At 46.0% G+C, this 21,249-nt stretch overlaps 1 protein-coding gene across 1 annotated transcript in view; it reads left to right on the plus strand.

Moving 5' to 3' along the window:
• Positions 1-4,113: 4,113 nt before the first annotated feature.
• Positions 4,114-21,249, plus strand: part of Syde2 (synapse defective Rho GTPase homolog 2) — a 34,603-nt gene continuing 17,467 nt past the window's right edge. Inside the window, exons 1-3 of the mRNA XM_051194847.1 lie at positions 4,114-5,482; positions 13,451-14,128; positions 16,641-17,731. Coding sequence (XP_051050804.1) covers positions 4,126-5,482; positions 13,451-14,128; positions 16,641-17,731 — 3,126 coding nt within the window. The 5' untranslated portion in view covers positions 4,114-4,125. The remainder of the gene's footprint in view (positions 5,483-13,450; positions 14,129-16,640; positions 17,732-21,249) is intronic.

Consider the following 21,249-nt stretch of genomic DNA (forward strand, 5'->3'; position numbering starts at 1 on the left):
TAACAGTGACGATAACAATGCTAAATTGCATTGTCTTGCTTTTAAAAATCAGACCACATTTAGGTATTCTATTCTGTGTGGTTTTGCAAATAAATTCACAGATAAATGGGAATATGGGCTGTAGCTCTAACAGCCCTGATTATGATTGTTTTAAAGAAAAATTGAAACATTTGGTTGTGTTTCCCACAAAATCATAAAACATTAAACTATTTTCTGAAAGGTGATCGGTTAGTTTGTAGCAAGGAATATTCAAGTAAGAGCAAATGATGTCTCAGGAAGAGTGGCTAGCATCTATTTCTGTTTCAGGAAATGCCACCTGGTGCCACGTTTGTTTTCCCAGCTCACCATGGTGAATTTGAGCAAGTAATAAGTATAGATCAGATAAGATTAGGTAATATAAAAGGTCATCGAGTATTCTAAAGCATTAAATGTTTCTAAATGTTAGAAAACACATGCAAATTTAGCAAAAAGTTTTCCTTTCTTTACTTTACAGGAAGCTGGGAAACAAAAAGGAATGTTTCAAACTGCCAGATGTTAATCAAGAGCCACTGTATGGAGAACACACCATCTGTGTCAGGCGGCAGTGTGGTCTGCTGTAGGCTCAAGTTACTTTTTACTCAGTACCAATGGAGCTGCATGGTAGGTCAGATAGGTCTGCACCCCAGGATTTCAGTGAGGCAGTTTAGGAAGAGACACCTGCAAAAATTCCAGGGCTAAACTTACCTTTGGTTCCTTTAAGAATGTCATGGAAGACAGAACTAGCTAGATTGTCTAGAAAACAACTGTTAACACACTTAGCTACATCCCTTCCGTGACTGTTCAACGAGCCCCGTGCCTCAGCCTGCCTGTTTTCCCCTTCTCCTAGATCGAGCCCGCCCCATCCCAGCCTGCTTGGCTTCCTGCCTTCTCGGAACTGTATTATCCCAGTGTTAAATCTTTTGTGCCAGTGCCAGTGCCGTAGCTGTCAATTCAAGAAACACCAAAGTGATTGCCAAGCCTCCGAGAAACAAGTGTCAACACTGGAAGATGTCTTGGTCACCTCCTAGTTTCCATGGGAATCTGCAAGATTAGGCAGGAAAGGAAATGGAGATAACTGAACAACCTAAGATCAAAACCTTGCTACAGTGGATCATACTATAGATCATGCCTGTTCTGCAGTTCTGAGGATATGTTGCCTTAGAAGGACATGCTTGCAAACTTTTTTATTGAAGTATAGAAAAATAGGGTTAGCCAGGGATTGGTGGCGCACGCCTTTAGTCCCGGCACTGGGGAGGCAGAGGCAGGTGAATCTCTGTGAGTTTGAGACCAGTTTACAGAGCTAGTCCCAGGCTTCCAAAGCAATACAGAGAAACCCTGTCTTGAAAAACCAAAAAAACCAAAACAAAAAAAAAAAAAAAAAAAAAAGTAGTATGTATTTAAGTCCATTAAATAGTATTACATGATCACAGCTGTATTATTAATTTCTGTGACTCAAAATAGAGTTAAAATTGTGAATTCACATTCTAGAACATTCCCAGGCTGACCTGTGAACTTCTTATCTTCCTGCCTGTTCCTCCTGTGTGCTGAGATTAATTACAGGTGTGGGTCATCGAGTGCGGTTTATTTGGTGTTTGGGATAGAATCTGAGTTTGTACACCTGCTCTCAGTAAGGCACACTGAGCCCTAGCCCTAGCCTGGTCCACATCCTCAGTTTAAAGTAGTGTTGGATTTCATTGTGGCGTGCTATATTCTGAGTGATGCCTAAAGCAATGCACGGCATGGCATAGTACACTGACCACAGAATTTCATGACTTCTGAACAAGTTAGCAAGTTGAATTAAGGACAGAGTCCAATATATAGATCTCTCTTTCTCTCTCCCAGTGCAGCTTATGGGATTTTAAACTCTGTTAACTACAAATAATAAAATGATTGTGCAACACAGTTGGAAGGAAAGCAAATTTTGAGATAGAGATCAAATTGTGTTTATAGGATCTGTTATTGGCAGCCTTGTCATCAGCCACTTCCTGTGGGAATATTCACTGGGGAATATTTTTATGCCTTGATTATTCATGAAACAGCCTTGGGCTTCTACAATAAAAATGTTCTAGCATTGACAGTATAAACAGCACAGTGCAACATTTCATCTTCAGAATTAATATTATTTTTCAAACTGTCTTTCCCATTTGTTACTGAAAGAAATTTAAGACAACACCAATATGCCATGATCTAGTGGAGAGTCGAGCAACAGACTGGAAACGGAAGCTACTTGTTTTCTCTAACACTGCTGTCAGTAAAAACAGTTCGCCATGTACAGTGTTTAAGACATGGTATTTACCACAGTACAGGATAGTAGTTTCTGTCCTAAGAAAATGGATGCATTTTGAATTTTCTCATAAGGGAGACAAAATACGCATACAAACTATGTAAAACTAAATAGGTACAACAATATGTCTCAATAAACATGACAAAGATGTGTGTGTGTGTGTGTGCGTGCGCTGGATAGCGGTAAAGGATTGTTGGAGTTTGATAGAACTTGAGATCATGTGATGCTCTGAGTTGAAAGTAAGGATGGGTGGATGAGTAGTTCGACTCCCAACCCCTACCCCCATACATTCTCATGTTTTTTTAGTGTGTCACAGCCATGTGTAGATGTTAGAACATAAAGGGTCCCCACCTTCCAACATGTGGGTCCTGAGGACACAACTCAGATTGAAGTCATCAAGCTTGAAGGCAGGCACCTTTGTCTGCTGAAAATTCCTGTCACTTCCTTTGTTTAGTTTTTTGAGAGAGGGTCTCTCTAAACAGTTCAGGCTGTCCATCACACGCCCCCACCCAATGCCTCCTCCCTGCTGCTGACAATACAAATATGTACCCCACCACACCAAGCCCAGGATGAGTAAGATCTCCACAAACACAGATGTAGGGGACATTACTCCAGGAGGCAGAGAGACAGGACCTAACAGACAGAGTATAGATGTAAGCCAGTTTAGATGACGGAAGCTTTGCTGCAGAAAACACAACTCACATAGAGGACCACACTGGAATAAGTTAGGACCGAGCTACTTTATTTTGTAAGCACCATGTGGTCAATTACTGCTTTTCCAGGACTTGAGTACCTACTAAGTGCAGGTATGTGCATTACGAGTAGCCCAAAGGCCACTCCTAATGTATGAAAACTAAAACGTGTATCTGAAATCAGGGATGACGGTAACACTGGTTCTTGTCTATCATTGCCAGGTAAGTTAAGCGTGAGGGACTTGGATTTGGTGTTGCTATACAGAGAGCATAGGCCTTCCTGTTTTCTGAGAGTAAGCATTTCCAAATTCCACCCTTTCTCCATTTCAATCCAGCTGTTTCCAAACGAAGAGCCAGCATCTTTGCATTTAAAAGTTGTAAACTAGTGTTTTTAATTTGGTAGTTTTACCCAGGACTCTGATATCTGTGGCTCCATTTAACATGTTTCCCTTAGAGGAGGAATTAACGTTGGGTGAGCACGCATCATTTTTACTGAAGGAAAAACGGATTTGAAGGAGAGGAAACTGCAGTGATTTAGGGCATTTAAAAAAAATCCTTAGCAAAAAGGAATTGCTGCAAATTCCCTTTTTCATTATTTATTTTTATGTGCACAGTCGTTTTGCGTGCGACTGTCTGTCTACAACAAACACACATGCCAGAAAAGGCCAGAAGAGGGCATCCGAACCCCTGCAACTGGAGTTACTGAAGGTTGCGGGCCGCCAGGGCTGCGAATCGAACCCATGCCCTCTACAAGAGCAGCCCGCGCTCCTAAGAGCCGAGCCACCTCTCCAGGCCCGCAGATTCCTTTGCAACAGCTCCGGGGGCGGGGAGGGCAGGGACCTGATCGGAACATCTGGGGAGCATCGCTCCAGTGAGATACACCTGCACTCACCCTGGATCCATCCAAACAGTCTTTGTTGCCCTCAAGCCGGGACTTGCTGCCCCGGAGCCACGCCCCCCGCGGGGGGCGGCGGGGAGGGGCCGGGGAAGGTGTCGGGGCGGCAGCGGGACCCGCCCCACCTTTCCCTCCCCGCCGGCCCCGCCCCGGGAGCGCCCACCTCGGCCAGGCTGCGCGGCGGCCCGCGCGCCCCGTCGCGGCTCCGGCTCCGGCTCCGGCTCCGGCTCCGGGGCATGCGCGCTGCCGCGCCCGCGCCCTGCCCCCACGGCCCGCCGCGGCAGAGTTATGCCAAGTATGTGAGGCGCTGGCGGGCACCGGCCGCGGTCATGGAGAGCCGCCGCCTCCGCCTCCGCCCGCGCGGGACTCGGAGCCAGCCCCGCGCCCAGGGCGAGGCGGCGCGCATGGCGGAGCCCCCGCGGAGGACGCTCGGCCGGCTCCGGGAGCGCCGCGGCCCCGGGACGCTCGAGCCGGGCGCGGGCACCGTGGCCGCTTCGCTCCCCGAGGGACGCTCGCCGCCCCGCGGGCTCGTGGGCCCCGGCACGGAGCGGCCCGCGTGGGGCAGCGGGGTGCGCTCCGAGCGGCCGGGCGCGCGGCTGCCGTGCTCTCGCGGGGCTCCGGAGGCCGCCGCTCGGGGCCGATCGCCGGATCGCGCCATCCCGGGCCCCGAGGGCAGCGGCGACGACGGGGAGGACGAGGGCGCCGACTACTACGAGAACCTGCCCGCGGGCTGCGCGCCCGAGGGGGCGGAGGCGCTGCCGGCCTCGCCTTCCCCGGCGGCGGCGGGCTCCTCCCCGGGGGTGGAGGGCGGCCGCCTGGAGACGGGCAGGCTGCAGACCCAGTTGCGAGAGGCCTATTATCTGCTGATCCAGGCCATGCACGACCTGCCCCCTGACTCGGGCACGCGGCGGGGCGGACCCGCAGCAGCCCGGGCTCCGGCCCAGCAGCCGCCTCTCCCCCACGGCGCAGCCGTGCGCCCAGCCGGCGGCCCCCGAGGCGACGCCCGCCCTTCGCAGCAGGTGTCCCCGCCCCGGTCGCCTCCGAAGGAGTCGGTGGTAGGGCGGCCGCTGAGTCCTCGGATGAGGCTGTCCTGTTGCAGAAGTCTCGAGAGCCTCCGCGTGAGGCCGCAGTCGCCTCTGCTCCAGCGGTGGGCGAGCGACAGCTGGATCTCGTGGGGTGCGCACCGGGACAGGGACGAGCCCCCGCCACGTGGAGGTGGGATGGACGGCTGGAGCCGGGGCGGCCACCGGGCGGCTGCGTCCGCCGTGCTCCTGCCTTCCATCTGCCAGGACCCGGGCCGGTCCTCGGGGCGTCCCTACAGGGATCTTGCGGCGGCGACCTCTGTGAGAGCCAGCAGCCTAGAGGACCGTCCCGAGGGGCCTCCCCTCCTCAAGCCACCTGCGGTGACAGTCAAGAAGCTGCAGAAGTGGATGTACAAAGGACGCCTGCTGTCCCTGGGGATGAAGGGTCGCGCTCGTGGGCCCGCAGCCAACGTTCCCGGAGCGCAGGGAACCTCTCCAAATTTGGGCAGTTGGAAAGTGCATGAAAACCACGTCCTCTCGGTGACCACGGACCAGAGAATCACACTGACAGGTAGGGACACTTTGCAGTCAATATGCTAAGCAACCTTCCAAATGCTGCGACCCTTTAGTACAGCTCCTCATGTTGCGAGACCTCCAACTACAAAATCATTTCCGTGTTACTTTATAACTAAGTTTGCTAGTGTTAGGAATCCTAACGTAAATAGCTGATACACAGCCCCGTGGCGGTCGCGACCCTCAGGTTGAGAACCGCTGCTGTGGCGTTTACAAAGTGGGCTTCTGCCAAGTGTTTTTGCAGACGGTCGCGTGACTCTGCCAGTGTCGCGCATTAACTGTGTTCCTCTCGCCCTCCCTTTCCCTCCTCCTCCCTTCCTGCTTTTTCCTTCTTTCCCTTTTAGGATTTTTTTCTTCCTCCTCCAAGAGTAAGCGCTCTCCTCCCTTAGGACAACAGTGACTAAAAGTTAAATTCTTTACATGCTTTTTCTGTAGATGGCCCACACTGTCTTGATTTTTCTCTCTAGCTCTAGGCAAACCCTAAGGCTTGGGAAGCTTGTGAACCTGAATTTGATCCAAGGTAGAATTTTACAGGCTTCATAAGCTGTCATTTTACTTATTAGGCCTTATTTCTTCTCACCCAGGTACTCACACATACTTGAGCTCAGACTGGCTGGCCACACACACATAAACAGACCCACCGCACAGCCCAACTAAACCCAAAGCTAAGATTTCATTCACTTGTAGAAAACCTAGGCTAATGAAAATAAATGTCATTCAGCACTTGCCCATGTCCAAGCGCCCAAAGTCACTTGGAAACACTATTTATAGTAGAAAAGAATTTTTTAAGCCTGTTTGTCCTTATATAGTGTTCACGCTGCTTGGTTTGGTATGTGTGTGGTTTGTAGTAATCACTGAAGGTCTAGGTTATCAGTTTTAGAAATCTCTGAATCTTGTAAATATCAGAGTTCTCTGGTGAAAGAAACTCCAAAACCCTGTGGTGTCTCACATCCCTTAAATACAGGGGCTTCAGTGAAGAGTTTTAAAAATAGTAAGTACTGAAAGTGATGGTTTCATGGAGTGTGTATGCATTCCAGGTGCGGTGGCTTGCATCTCTATCCCAGCACTCTGGAGGGAGGCAGAGGCAGGTGGGTCTCTGTGAGTTCCAGGCCAGCCTGGCCTACACAGTGAGACCACGTCCAAGAGAGTTCCTTCCGTCATGGCATTAAATCTGGAGGTGCTACCAACTTCAAAAAGAAATTAAACCAAATAGTGCAATTCCTATACCAGTATTTTATGAGAAGTCTAGCCTAAAGCTGCCCAAATCCCCCATGTAAAAACTTCGTCTTCCTTACCTCCGTTCATATCACAGTTTATTCCTTAGGAAGTGAAAATGATAAAACAGTTTTTTAGCTTCTGAGATGTGGGTAGTTGAAAGTTTTTCTCCATGGTCTGCACTGTTCTGGATTCTTTTGCTCCTATCTTCTCCCCATCCACGATAAGGCCATTGTCGCTCAACACGAAGGACCTAGAGGTAAGGAAGGTGCTGAAGGTGTCTTGCTGCTCTACAGATTCACATCGCTGCTGTACAGAGATTCATGCCGTCCTGTGGATTCAAACTCAGTTCTCATGACTCAGAAACCTCACCGTAGAAGGTCCAAGAGACTCAAACTTCTCTAGAGGCTTGATCCAATTAATTTCATTAAATGGCTTGACCTGAGGAGAGGGACAGAGTTTTATAAACACGCTTTAGAGCACAGAGAAGATAGGGGGGGGGTTCTAGAGTAGTCTTCAAAACCTTTAAAAGAATTTAATGATAATTTAGTTCATTTTTAAACTGAAATGTTATGTGTATGGTGCTTACATGTATTTGTGGGCACTGCGTACCTGCCTGGTTCCTTGGAGGCCGTCCTCTGGAACCGGAATTAGACAAGCTGTGAGCCTCCCTGTGTGGGTGCTAGGAATTGAACTAGGGTCCTCCGAAAGAAAAGTGCTCTTTTCTGGTGACCCATCTCTCCTCCATCCTTGCTGTATTCCTTGTACTTAAAGTTGATGTTACTTGGAATTCTCTTGAGTCGTTTTGTTGGGTTGTTTATGTCGCTCAGTGGTAGAGTAGATGCTTAGTAGGGTCAAGACCTGGCTTTGATTGCAGAGTCTTTCTTCCTCCAACACATGAGAGAGAATAAAATAAAATTCCCGAAACTGTTTTCTTTTGAAAAGTTATACAAAAGTCTGGTTTTGAAGCAGACTATTCTTAGTTGTACAAAAGGAGGTATCTTAAAGGATTTATATCACATTTTCTAAATATTCATAAGGATATTTCCTTTCAAAATAAGATTGCAGTTCAGAATATAATAGCTATGTAGCAGGATGGAGTTACCCAATCTGAGTATTTTTAAAAAGTTTGGAGACTATTATGACATTGGGGACAAGTGGCTTTCTGTTTTGCTATCTGGCTCTACCAGGGACCGTTAAACTTTTGATGGTATTATAATGCCAGCAGTGTGATGCATTTAAGTGTGTAGTGTTCACAGATTGGCCAATTTGTTCATAATTGAGATGATTATTTAAGAAATCTAAGTCATTACACATAGTAAATATTGTCAAGTTCCTGCAGGCCTTAAAATTATGAAGGAATCATAGTTTATTTGCCAGTTGAACTTCATTATAAGTCTTAGCTTTAATTAGCGTGTAATTTTTAGAAATATATTTTGGGGCATCAGTGAGGTTTTTTTTTTGGCTGTTCATTCGTTGAGCCCCTTTGACTCCACTCTTGCCTCTGTGAAGGGAGACGTGGTATGTAACTGTTACTAACTTAACCTGGAAGTTTTAAGGTACTGTTACTTAGATGGCATGGTCTTTGTTGTTGCTTCTGTAGCCAGTGCTGGTCTTGAACTCCAGATCTGTGAATGACCATTCTTTGTGGAGAATGGCCTAGGGCTCCCTGCTCTGTACCCACCGAGCAGCACCCCAGATTCCTTTTTGTATGACCTTTTTTGTTTGTTGCTTTGGAGATAGAACTCACTGTGGAGATCAGGCTGGCCTTGAATTTACACAGATCCTCCTGCCTCCTGAGTGCTGGGATTAAAGGCATGAGTCTTTGTGACTGGATCTGCCCCTCTCTCTTGCCCCTTTTAAGGTTTATTTATTTGTATCTTATGTGTATGACTGTTTTGTTTGTGCACTGATAGGTACAGATGGTTGTTGGCTGCCATGTGGGGGGCTGGGATTAGAACCTGGGTCTTCTAGGCGCTCTTAATTGCTCAGCCATCTTCCCAGACCCCCAGATGGAATGATTTTTAACCATCATAAGTGAAGCTGATAGCCTAGTACAGATTCTCATCTACTACTTTTCTGAACGTCTGGTTTCATGATTGCTTTTGCATTGACGCACCTTCAGGACCCCCATCATTACCAGCAGCATGGGATTGGTTTCTGAAAGTCTTCTCTCTTGAAATCCCATGTGGCACAGCTTGGCGTCCAGGCCTTTGGAAGCAAGTGCAGCTTTTTTTCGTTTGTTGTTTTGGGAGAGTGCCATGGAACATTGGAGTTGCTGGTGGCTGGAAAACTTTGAGAATTACAAAATCAGCAGAAAATAGTGTCCTGTTGGTTTGAAAGTCCCGTGCTTCTAAATCAGTGATTTCCAATCCAAGAGATGTCTGCTGATCTTTCGAGAACATCTTGGGCTGTTTTCTAGGCCCTTTGCTGCAGAAGATTTGCTGTTCACCATTTGAGAAGGATGTTTGCAAACAGTGCATATGGATTCCTGGAAAACCTCTTCAGAGTGTGGGCAGGGTCCTGAGCCTCTGGGTTCTAACAGGCTTTCAGTAGACAGATGGTACCGTTTGGAAGACCACCCTTTAGTGACATCTGGAGTTCTCACGAACCTCAGTCTAGAAAGACTTCCTTATTTAATACCTGATACTTATCCTGACCCCAGGTAGAGCAAAGAAGAGAGCTCTCTCTGCTTCAATCTTCTATGAATTAGTAGTTAGTGCTTATAACATGTGATGTATTTAAGCAGTTGTCCTGATCCCATCTCCCACCAATCAATACTGGAGATATTGGAACCTGCCCAAGAGGGGAGCATGGAGGAACAGTGGTTAATAGGTTCTGGACTTGTGGACAGACTTTACTTCCTTGACTTTAGACAGGATACTCAGCCTCTTGTGGCATTTTTTTCCTTAGTCTGCTGTGAGGATACTAAAATAATCTGGGACTGTGAAGGCCCTAGGCCCTGGCAGGTTTTGTGAGGGTACTTTCTTGCCTAGTTGGAGTGTGAGAAGATTGAGGAGTTAGGCCTGGGGGAGCTTTGAGGCTGAACTAGAGAGATACCCCCACCCAGTGGTACTTCCTTATTCTGTTCTCTCCAATGCCTCCTATTGCCAGGCAGGGGTGGCGCACACCTGGAATCCTAGAGATCCCAGTAGGTGGGTTCTATGAGTTCGAGGCCAGCCTGGTCTACAAAGTGAGTTCTAGGACAGCCAGAGCTACACGGATAAAACCCTGTCTCAGAAACAACAAAAGAGGACAGCTCAAAGTTTTTCTTTCTACCTTTTCGATGTGAGAGTATGGTTTGCTCCGGGGTTTTTATTGCCAGTCATAAGGGGAGGAAAAAAAAAAAATGTGTCTCTCCTTACCCCCTACCCCCTTTCAGATTTATAATCTGGGAAGTGCACACGAGTTCCGTTTTCTTAAACAAACAGAACCTAAGCTTAGACTTCAATGTCCGATGCTTATAAAAATGCTTTTATTTGAGGGTTTTAAAGAGAAGAAAGGACACCGTTTCCTTCAGGAGATTTTAGGGTGGTGAGAAGATTCCCATGGATGCTGTACATTTTCAGTTAGCAGTGAAATACATAGTGGAAATTATAGCTTCTGAAGTCCATAGTTGCAAGAGAGTGCTGTTTTTGCCCTGCAAGTTGACATGCTTATTTTACTTCCATCTTCTTGTGTATATACAATCTGAAGCAAGGTTTAACTCTTAACATCTGAACAATTGAATTAGGCATTACCTTTTAGCATAGACAGGGAGGGTAGAGAAGACTACACACAGCCTTCCAAGTTCAGTGAGAGACCCTGTCTGGATAAAGCAAGATGGCAGGGCCTGGAGAGAAGGCTCAGTGGTTAAGTGCCTGCCTGGTTCTTGCCGAGGACCCAGGTTTGTTAACCAGTACCCATGTGATGGCTCACAGCCTTCGGCAACTGCAGTTCCAGGGAATCCTGATGCCACCCTCTGCTTCTCTGAAGATCCGCACAATGTCACACACTGTCAGACCACACACACAATCACAAAAATAGCGTCTTACCACATGCCTGTCCCTTTTAGTAGCATAACACTTTGATTAAGCACATCAGCTTGTTTAGACATAAGATGCTAATAGCTTTGTTTTTGTTGCTGCTGTTCCTTGGAATGTAGTCCGTGTAGATGCCTGTCAGGGTTAGTGTGGGATGTATAGCGCGTGACAAATAATGATAGGATGCAAAATAATGTACCTACCTGTCTAAATTTTTGGGTGTAGTTAAGGAACTCTGAGAAGATAAACAAGATGTGACTCCTAGCTTCAACGCTGTAATTGTGTCAGAGCTGTGTGTAAACAGTGTCCTGTACAGGTAGGGTATGCCATTACATAATAAGAGACGTGGACCGAAATGTGAGGTAGCTCTAAATTTCAGAGCACTGGGCAAGAGCCTGTGGTCCCTGGGAACCCAAGTCCCAGTGATGTCTGTTCTTGTGCTTGCTATCTTTGAACGTGAAGGAGAGAGAGCTGAAGAAACTTTTTTTTTTTTTTTTTAATATAAATTTTGTTTTTATTTTAGTTTTCCAAGATAGGGTTTCTCCATGTAACCCTGGCTGCCCTGAAACTTGCTCTGTAGACCAGGCTGGCTTTGAACTCAGAAATCCGCCTGCCTCTGCCTCCCAAGTGCTGGAATTAAAAGCGTGCACCACTGCCTGACTTATTTTTCAATTATGGGTCTATGTATCTATGTCCACGTGAATACTGTTGCCTGTGGAGGCCAAAAGAGGCGTTATCCTGTGGAGCTGGGGTTCCAGGGGTTGTAGGCTTCCTGATATGGGTGCTGGGAACCCAACTTGTGTCTAATGCAGGAGCAGTGAGTGCCCTTAATAACTGAACCATCTCTGCAGCCCCAAAGAGAGACACTTGAATCAAGTTTCCATTAATTAAAAATATTAAAAAGGAAATCATTTCAAGGTATTTTTGAGTATGTGTCATGTTTGCACCTTCATCCTGGAGGGTGGAGGTATTACTCTCTTCCCATGTTTCTGCAAGGGAAGAGTAGGGATGGAGAGCTGCCTATTCTGTTTATCAGCTAGGTGGTCCACAGAAGACCTTGACATCACTCTTTTATGAACAGCTACCCCAAAAGGTACAATGCCGGCTGTCTCATGTTCAGGGAGAGGTGCTTCCCTACTGTGAGTGGGCTGTGTGGTCTGTGGGGAGGGGTAAGGGTGCTAGTTGTCAGGTTAGACAGTTGAACACCACTCATACTCACAGGATTGCTGTAGAGCAGTGGTTCTCAACCTGTGGGTGGAGGGCATCACCTAAGACCATTGGAAAACACAGATACAATTCATAACAGTAGCAAGATTACAGTTATGAAGTGGCAATGAAAATAATGTTATGGTTGGGGGACACTACAACGTGAGGAACTGTGTTAAAGGGCCACAGCGTCAGGAAGGGTGAAGGCCACTGCTGTAGAGGGACAGGGCATCCAGAGCTTTCTTGCTGCTTTCTCTCTCTTGCCTGGTACCTTGAGTAGATCAATGACTTACATAGTAGGAGCTCTTGAGAGTTAGAACAGCCAAGTGAGCACTCAGGAGGTAGAGGCAGGTGGATCTCTGTGAGTTCCAGGACAGCCAGGGCCGCACAGAGAAACTCTGTCCGGAAAAACAAAACAAAACAAACAAACAAAAGAGCTAGTCTAGATTGTATCTAGAAATAGTTGAACTCAACCCTCAATTTGTGATAAGGTTTTGCTTTGATTAGCTGCTTGGTTGGGTACCTGTTTAGGTTTAAATTTGTATTTTTAAAGTTTATTTATTTACATTTTTATTTGTTTGTTTGTTCTTTTCAGTAAATGGAAGGCTACTGAAAGCCTTGATTTTACATGGACCTAATTTTTTTGTCATGAAGCTTCTCATAGCTTAATGTTTTTTATCACTGCTATTAAATCATTGTTTTATTTGCTGTAACAAGATGAATTAGCTGTATATATATTCAGACTGTAATAACAGTATAATCTAATAATATGATAACAGTAATAATAGTAATAATTTAAAGACACGATGTGATCTCAGATTTCCACAAACGTGGCTGTTCTTTCATTTTGTGTAGTGAATGTTGTTTTGATAGATACGTGCTTAGCTTGGTCACTGCCACTTAACTCTTAGGATGCAGAGGAAGCGGACACTCCTTTAGTTGAAAGTAAGGTAACATTGCTTATAACATTGTAACACTATACTGACAAGGTACACATGGAAGTGTCTGGGGTCTTCACTGGATTGTGGGAAGGGGCTATTTTGTTCAACATTTATCTTTTCCTTGTGTTTGTGCTTTAATTAAAGTTAAAAATTTAAAGGGCTTTTATTAAAAATTAATCTCTGTGAAAGTAAAAGAATGCTACTTTGTGCTTCCTCATGACTTCTGGCCGTTTTAACAGTGAGTTGGATATTATTCAGATATCAATTTAAAAAGTGTTCCTAAGACACTTTCAATAAGTTATTTTGCTTAGAGCGAGGCTCCAGCACTGTTGTGTTTTGCAATAGAGGCAGTGTGAGCTTGTTTTTTATTTTCCCTTAGAATTTCATAACCCTCAATAACCACTCGAATTTCTGACTGAAATTATATTTCCGTGGAAAAAGCAATGTTTTTGTGATTTGACTTTGATCTGTGACTATAGTTAATATCACTTCTATTTTAAACATTTTGATAGCTGGTCCGAAGTGACATGTCTGTCTTGCTCTGCGCGACATTACCATGTTCTCTTGTCTCCTTTGAAGCAGACTTATTTGAGAACGACGGTGGGTCTCCACTGAGGAAGAGAGAACCTGTGGATGTAAAGGACAGCACAGAACTTAGAGAGCGCCAGCCCCTCAACAGCATCACTGTCTCAAAGAAACGCAATTGGCTGTATCAGAGCACCCTGAGGTCGCAGAGTCTGCAGGAGAGCAGATGCAATTTCTCCTCCCTCTCCCCCGCGTCTCCACACAGACACAGGCAGTTGCCACGTTCCTGTAAGCCCCCCAAGAAACACTGCACACATGCGATGTGTAATGCCGCCAGCTCTTCCCCATCGGGACACTGCTCTTTAGACTTCAGTGAGGACACCGATGCCGATGACGAAGGAGAGATATGGTATAACCCCATCCCTGAGGAAGATGACCTTGGCCTAGCGAGTGCCTTGAGACTTGAGGAGGCAAAAGCTGCCACGGTGAAGCTCCCTGCTCTCAGAGTGAGCATGTTGTCCGCTAGAGACCTGAGGAAGGCTGAGCCTCATGGTGAAGAGTCGCCGTGCCCTGCCCAACACACAGGGGATGCCCAGGCTATACCGTCAAATGGAATTATTTCTGCAGATTCCATCCATTCCACAGAAGCTGTGCGGCAGGGCAAGCACAGGTTCGGACGCCGGGCCCCAGGGATGATGGCAGAGGACAGCCCCATGTTGAAATCTGCTTTTACAGGTAAAAATGATTGTACAGCTGAATTTTCTTTTTTCCTTTTCAAGTCTGTGATAGTTCCTAAAACTTAGATGATGTCGGCCGTATGTCCTTAGAAAGGGAAGATGTTTCCGGTAGCGATGGCTCAGCTTTTATAGTGCTCTTGTGAAGACCTGAGTGTGGGTCCCACACCCACATCTATTTGCTCACAATCACAGCTACCTATAGTTCCAGCTCCCACAGGATCCAGCACCTCTAGCTTGGTACAACAATACCTCTTGGTGTGTGTTTAAGCATTTCTTGTTTTATACGTCTCATAGCTGTTTTGTGATTTGTTTGGTGGTGTAATTCTAGAATTCTAGAATAGAATTTTGTAGTAATTCGACTCCTAAGTTTTAAAAATCAGCAATTTGTGTGTGTGTGCGCGCAAGTGTGTTCACAAGTTCGTGTCAGGGACAACCTTGGGTGTCTGTCCTCACCTTCCACCTTGTTTGAGGCAGGACGTCTCTCTTCGTTGCATGTGGCATGTGCCAGGCTGGCTTCACTTCCCGGCTCGAGGTAGCACACTGCCCACTGACACACACTACAGCACCTGGCTTTACACAGGCTCCAAGGACTTGAACTTAGGTTCTCGTGCTTGTGCAGGGGGCACTCTCTCACTGAGCCATCTGTGTAGCCCCACATTTTTCTTTTAATAAATTCCCTCTCATCTGCAGTAGAATCTCTAACATATAACACGTTTCATTTTTAACAACTAACGACTTAGGTAGGACACGCTTATTAACAGTTTATAAAAAGAACCTTGTCATTAAATTCCTTAATAATGTAGGAACACACAGAGCAGTTTAATACACTGAGCAGCCTTCCTATTAACAGACCAGGTTAATGTTAGATAAAGCAGACCCTGATGGCTACAGCACGTTCTAGACCAATGACCCAATAGGATTGTGATTGGCAGTACAACGGATGCTTTGTCCGATATGAATGAAGCACTCCAATCCTTACCAGCCGTTTACCAGAAAAGCCCAGTGTGCCTACTTAAAACAGTCCTCTTTCTGTAGAAAGATCGTGCTTGTTGTCAGGGCACAGGGATGCGCAGAAGGTGGCTTTCATGTTAACTATTTAAGAAAGGTCGATTAATCTACTGATCTGAGCAGATCTCATCTTAACCCGGAAATAGTTTTTCTGAGATTAGATTCTGGCATTAAGGCTATTGGATCTTTATCTAAAGTAGTAGACAAAATCTGGAAATTGAATATGAAATACTTGGGATGATGTTGAATTTGCGGGGGTGGGGAGGTGAAAGGGTGAGGGGGAAGCATGTATTACGAGCAGTTTCCTGCCAGCCTGGTCCCACAGCTGCGTCAGCTGCAAAATAACACACAGACTCAATTAGTTATAAGCTGTTGGCCAATGGCTAGAGCTTTCTATTTGCTAGCTCTGTCTTAAATATTAACTCATTTCTATCAATCTAAGTGTCTCCATGTGGTCTTACTGGAGAGAGAGAGAGACAGAGAGAGAGACAGAGACATCGACCGGACCTCTTATTCCTACATCTTGACTTTTCTCTACTACATCTCCCAGAATTCTCTTTGTGTCCTCGTCCCGCCTATCTTGCTTCCCTATTGGCCAGCAGTGCTTTATTCATTAACCAATAAGAGAAACATATTTACAGAATGACATCTTCCATTAGGCATGTTTTTCAAGACAGGGTCTCTGTGTAGACCAGGTTGGCCTTGAACTCAGAAACCCACCTGCCTCCACCTCTCCAGTGCTGGGACTAAAGGTGTTTGGCACTGATTTTTTTTTTTTTTTTTTAAAGAAATTTTAACTTACATATTTCAGAACGTTCTTTTTTCCTTTCCTTTTTTAATTTTTTTGGTTTTCTGAGACAGATTTCTCTGTATAATAGTTCTGGCTGTCCTGGAACTCACTCTAGACCAGGCTGGCTTCTAACTCACAAAGATACACCTGCATCTGCTTCCCGAGTGCTGCGATTAAAGGTGTGCATCACTACCACCTGGGTTCAGAACATATTTTTATTTTGTTTGATTGATTTGAACACTTAGTAGGAACATGTAAATACTCAAAAATGAAATTGATTGATCTGTCCTTCTTAACTGGTTTTGCCAGAACGAGCTTTTCAGGAAGTTTAATTGGATGTAGAATATCCTAATCAATTTTTAGAACAAAGAGGGCCTCTCTCCGCTGCCCTATTACGGATTTCGGTGGTTTTTCGCTGTTTTAAAGATGAACACTGCTCTGTGTAACACTCGGCTTTAGAGGGTGTGGGTGCAAAAGCGGCGTTGTGGGTTAGAGTTGTGTTTCTAGTTGGATGTTCTGGGATGGATGCTTGTCCAATTCCTCCAGAACGTAAGCCGTCATTTAAGCATCTGCACTCACTGGAGTGGACCGCAGAGGGACATGTGAACAGGGAGTCCGTGACCCTGGCTGCGTGACATCCAGCCTACCTATAAAGTAGAAATAAGAGGTTGGTACACTCTCTTTATAATGTTCTTCTTTTTTTCTTTTTAAGGTCCTGGGATCTTGGTTTCTACAAACAGGACTGAACTGAGAGCTATGGAACCATCTTCTCCAAGCCCTAGCCCTGTGAAGAAAGGCAGTTCAATTACTTGGTCTTTGCCAGATAAAATAAAATCTCCACGCACTGTGAGGAAAATATCCATGAAAATGAAACGGTTGCCAGAATTCAGCCGGAAGCTGGGTGCCAGGGGACCCCCACACTACGTGAACAGTCCAGATAGTACGTCACCGTCGTCTAAATGTAACTGCCGTGAACTGCCTCATAGTGTCACTGTGTCCTCTGGGAACCCAACCAGGAACGTTATAAGCCGGTACCATCTTGATACCACTGTATCATCTCAGCACACTTACCAGAAGAAAGCCACTGGGAGCTCCAAGTATTCCTGCAAGGGTGGTTACCTCAGCGACGGAGACTCACCCGAACTTAGAACCAAATCTAGCAAACATGGATCCGAGCACAAACTCGGAAAAGGGAGAGAAGCCATTCCAAGCAGTTGTTGCAAAAACGAACTAGATATAGATGCCTTTAGACATTACAGCTTTGCTGACCAACCCAAGTGCTCACAGTACATATCTGGGCTCATGAGTGTGCATTTCTATGGTGCAGAGGGTTTAAAGCCACCCCGCATAGATTCCAAAGACGTCTTTTGTGCAATTCAGGTAGACTCAGTAAACAAAGCCAGAACAGCTTTGCTCACCTGTCGGACGACGTTTTTAGACATGGACCACACTTTCAACATAGAGATCGAAAACGCACAACATCTGAAACTGGTGGTCTTCAGCTGGGAGCCCACTCCAAGGAGAAATCGAGTGTGCTGTCATGGCACAATTGTCCTGCCTACTTTATTCCGCGTGACAAAGACACATCAGCTGGCTGTCAAACTTGAACCCAGAGGCCTTATTTATGTCAAGGTGACCCTCATGGAACAGTGGGAGAATTCTCTCCATGGCCTGGATAAAAACCGTGAATCGGTCGTGTTTGGGGTTGACATTCAGAAAGTCGTAGAGAAAGAAAATGCGGGCTCGATGGTGCCGCTGTTGATACAGAAATGCATCATGGAGATTGAAAGGAGGGGCTGCCAGGTATTTCTCTGTGTTCCCTACTTCTCCTTTATTAGTTGATGGTTAAGTCTGAGAAAGGAATCCAAGGTAAGGTTGGAAAAAAAACAATTTAGCTATTTCCCCAGCTCTGCTGTACTTGCATTACATTATTCTTGGAGTGTGCATCATATCTTAGCTTTGGTTGCCCGTGATTGAGAGCCTGCTAGATGGTCCCACAGTTTAGGTTCTGAAACAGAACTGTGTGGGGCTTTAGGGCTGCAAGGGACTAGATTCTTTACAACGATCTGTCTAGAAAAGCTGGTTACGCCGAAAGGCTCGGTCCCTTGATAGACATTTCTTCGTGCATTGAAATCCCAGGCCGTTCCAACAATGTGTCACAGGGTCTGGCTTCATATCTGAGAGTAACCTCATCCTTAAGAAGGCCGCACTTACCGGCTCTTTACTCTGAGGGGAGGTGAGGAGAGCTTCTATTGGTCAGATCACGTGTCCGTGTTTTGTTTTTGTTTTGCATGGTGTGTGCCTGGAAGCCCATGGCAGCTTGGAGAGGGTGTTTGGGTGCCCTGGAACTAGATTTACAGACAATTGTGAGTGGCCCTATGGGTGCTAGGAATCGAACCAAGCTCCTGTGGGAGGGCAGTCAGCAGCTCTTAACTGCAGAAATAGTGTTCGTGCTTCTAAAATAGAATGGCAAAGGCCTACAGAACAAACGTTATTTGCAACACAGTTTGAAACACACCAGAAGTAGGGTGTGTAACCTGGAGAGCTTCAGCCCAGACACATGATTCCGTCTGGTTTGTGTCGTCTCTTTGGAACAAGTCATTTGCATTACTGCCCAACTTCTAGTCAACTATATTTTATTCATAAGGGTTCTAGTTCCTCTCCTGTCCCCACCCCACCTTGTGTAGAAACTCAGTGATTAGGCAGACTTTAAAGTTAATCATTAAATAGAAACTTTCCAATTTATAATTAAAACAAGGAGCATAAGCAGTATTACATTATTAGTTTATTTTATAAAAGGTGTATAAGGACTGCTATTTTTGCTGGGTGATGGTGACACATGCCTTTAATCCCTGGAGGCAGAGGCAGGTGGCTCTGTTGGGTTCGAGGCCAGCATGGTCTACAGAGTGAGTGCCAGAGAGACTCCAAAGCTACACAGAGAAACCCTGTCTCGAAAAACGCAAAAAAAAAAAGAAAAAGAAAAAGAAAAACGATAGATTGATCGATAGATATCCTGGACTAGGGAGATGGCACAGCAGGGAAAGGATGTTGCCTTCATATGTGGACCATGGCAAAATGGTGCACACTCAGGACGCATGCCTCATGCACTGGTGCACACTCAGAACGCATGCCACACGCACTGGTGCACACTCAGAACGCATGCCACACACCCTGGTGCACACTCAGAACGCATGCCACACACCCTGGTGCACACTCAGAACGCATGCCACACACCCTGGTGCACACTCAGAACGCATGCCACACACCCTGGTGCACGCGCAGAACAGATGACTCTGTCATTGTAATACAAAACAAAGACTTCCTGTGACCTAAAATCTTTCAACAGTGCATTAGGAATTGTATGTTGGTTTAAACCACAACCCTGGTCCTGAATTCTTGATCCTTCTGCCTCCGTCTCAAAGTACCCACACTGCAGGCATCATATGTGGGGGCTGGAGAGATGGCTCAGTAGTTGAGCTCCTGCTGCTCTTCCAGAAGACTGAGGTTCTGTTCCCAACACCCATGTCTAGCAGCTCGTCTCAGCCTGTGACTTCAGCCCCAGGGGAGCTGACACTTCTGGACCTGCACTCATATCACACACACACACACACACACACACACACACACACCACACCCCTGTACTCACACACACACACCTGTACACACACACACTCCTGTACACACACACACTCCTGTACACACACACACACTCCTGTACACACACACACTCCTGTACACACACACACACACACACACACACTCTTAAAAATAAGTGTTTGGGCCTAGAGAGATTGCTCAACAATTCAGAGCACTGTCTGCTCTTGCAGAGAACCTGGACCTGATTCCCAGCAACCACATGTGGCTCACAATCGTCTGTTACTCCATGTCTAAGAGACCTAACACCCTTTCCGACCCCATGGTCACCAAGCGTTTTCATAGTGCACAGACACATGTGTGGGGTAAAATAATGACTAAAAAGTCATTTAGAAAGCTGCATATTTTTAAGAAGTATTTGCTTTGAGTCCTTCCCTTCTCTCGCATCCAAGAGACCGCGTGGAAAGGGGTCTGCTAAGCCTGTGCTGTGCAGCCTGCCACACATTGTCCCACTTAAGTTTTGTTTGGCCCTCTGCTACTGTTTTTGCTTTTTTCACTGTGAAAACCATTGGTGCGCAGAGAGAGGGCGTGGCACAGACATGTGCTTCCTGTAGATGCTCTGGCCACTGCTGCCTCTGCTTCCCGTGGGAAAGGTCACACCAGAGGTCACACTCGCGGCCCGTGCGCTGTAGCTCAAGTGTGTTCGTGACTCAGCCTCTGAACTGAGGGCTGCATCACAAATGTCCTTTCCTTGATGTACACTCAGATCTTCGTCCTTTAAAACCTGTGTTTGTAATTTGAGCTTTTGGGGATAAGACGTTTGATCCGCTTACTGTCTCAAGTAGTAGTCTTACGTTTATTTCATCTTCAAGTTCAGAGGTGTAAATCTTTTTATTTTTTTAACAGTTTTTTATAAATATTTATAGTATTTTATTATACTTAAATGGGCCTTTATCGAAAGGGCTGGGGTGCAGTTGGTTACTATGGAAACATTTCCCTTGATCCTATTTAACATTTGGGCTTTGTTCTCTTTGTCCTGTACATTTAACCTGAAATGTTACTTACCTTATTTGTGGGTTTCTCCCAGATGGTGGATCCTGTTTGCTGGTCAGGACCATGACAGAGAGGTGGCTTCTCTGGATTTTATGCCTGCCAGTTGCCTGGATTTTCTTTTTTAATTATTAGTATTTTATTCCATGTGCGTGGTGTTTTGCCTGCACTTGTGTGTAAGCACCATGCGTGTGCAGCCCGCTGTGTTTTCACCGTGTCTCTTGAGACGGTGTGGTAGCCCTAACATGCTCTCCTCAGTATCAGTGGCTCGGGACCTTTAGGACCTTGAAATGAGAACCGTCTTTCCAGCATAGTCCTCAGCTTGCCTTGGGTGTTGTTGACCCTTTTGCAGGTAGGAGCACTTAGCATGAATGTTTACCCCTTTGAAGTAGAGTCAGGTCTCTGCCCGTGTTTCAGTTAGCACAGCTAGTCGTCTGAGTTCTTTGGACACCATTTGTCCATGTTGTTGGTGAAGCTTTCCCGTATCAAACCCACCTCTCTGCTGTTGTCTTTCAGCCTGGACATTTCATTTGACTTCTTCACCTTCTGCTCACTGAAAATACCCTGCAGATCCCTAATTCATATTTTGAGAGGATTGTTCATGTTTGTTATTGTGAAATAGTTTTCTGTAACTGTTCCTTCAACTCAGGTGGCTGCTTTTTAAATAGTCTTTTGAT

Source organism: Phodopus roborovskii, unplaced genomic scaffold, assembly GCF_943737965.1.
Source record: "Phodopus roborovskii unplaced genomic scaffold, PHOROB, whole genome shotgun sequence".
Taxonomy (NCBI): domain Eukaryota; kingdom Metazoa; phylum Chordata; class Mammalia; order Rodentia; family Cricetidae; genus Phodopus; species Phodopus roborovskii.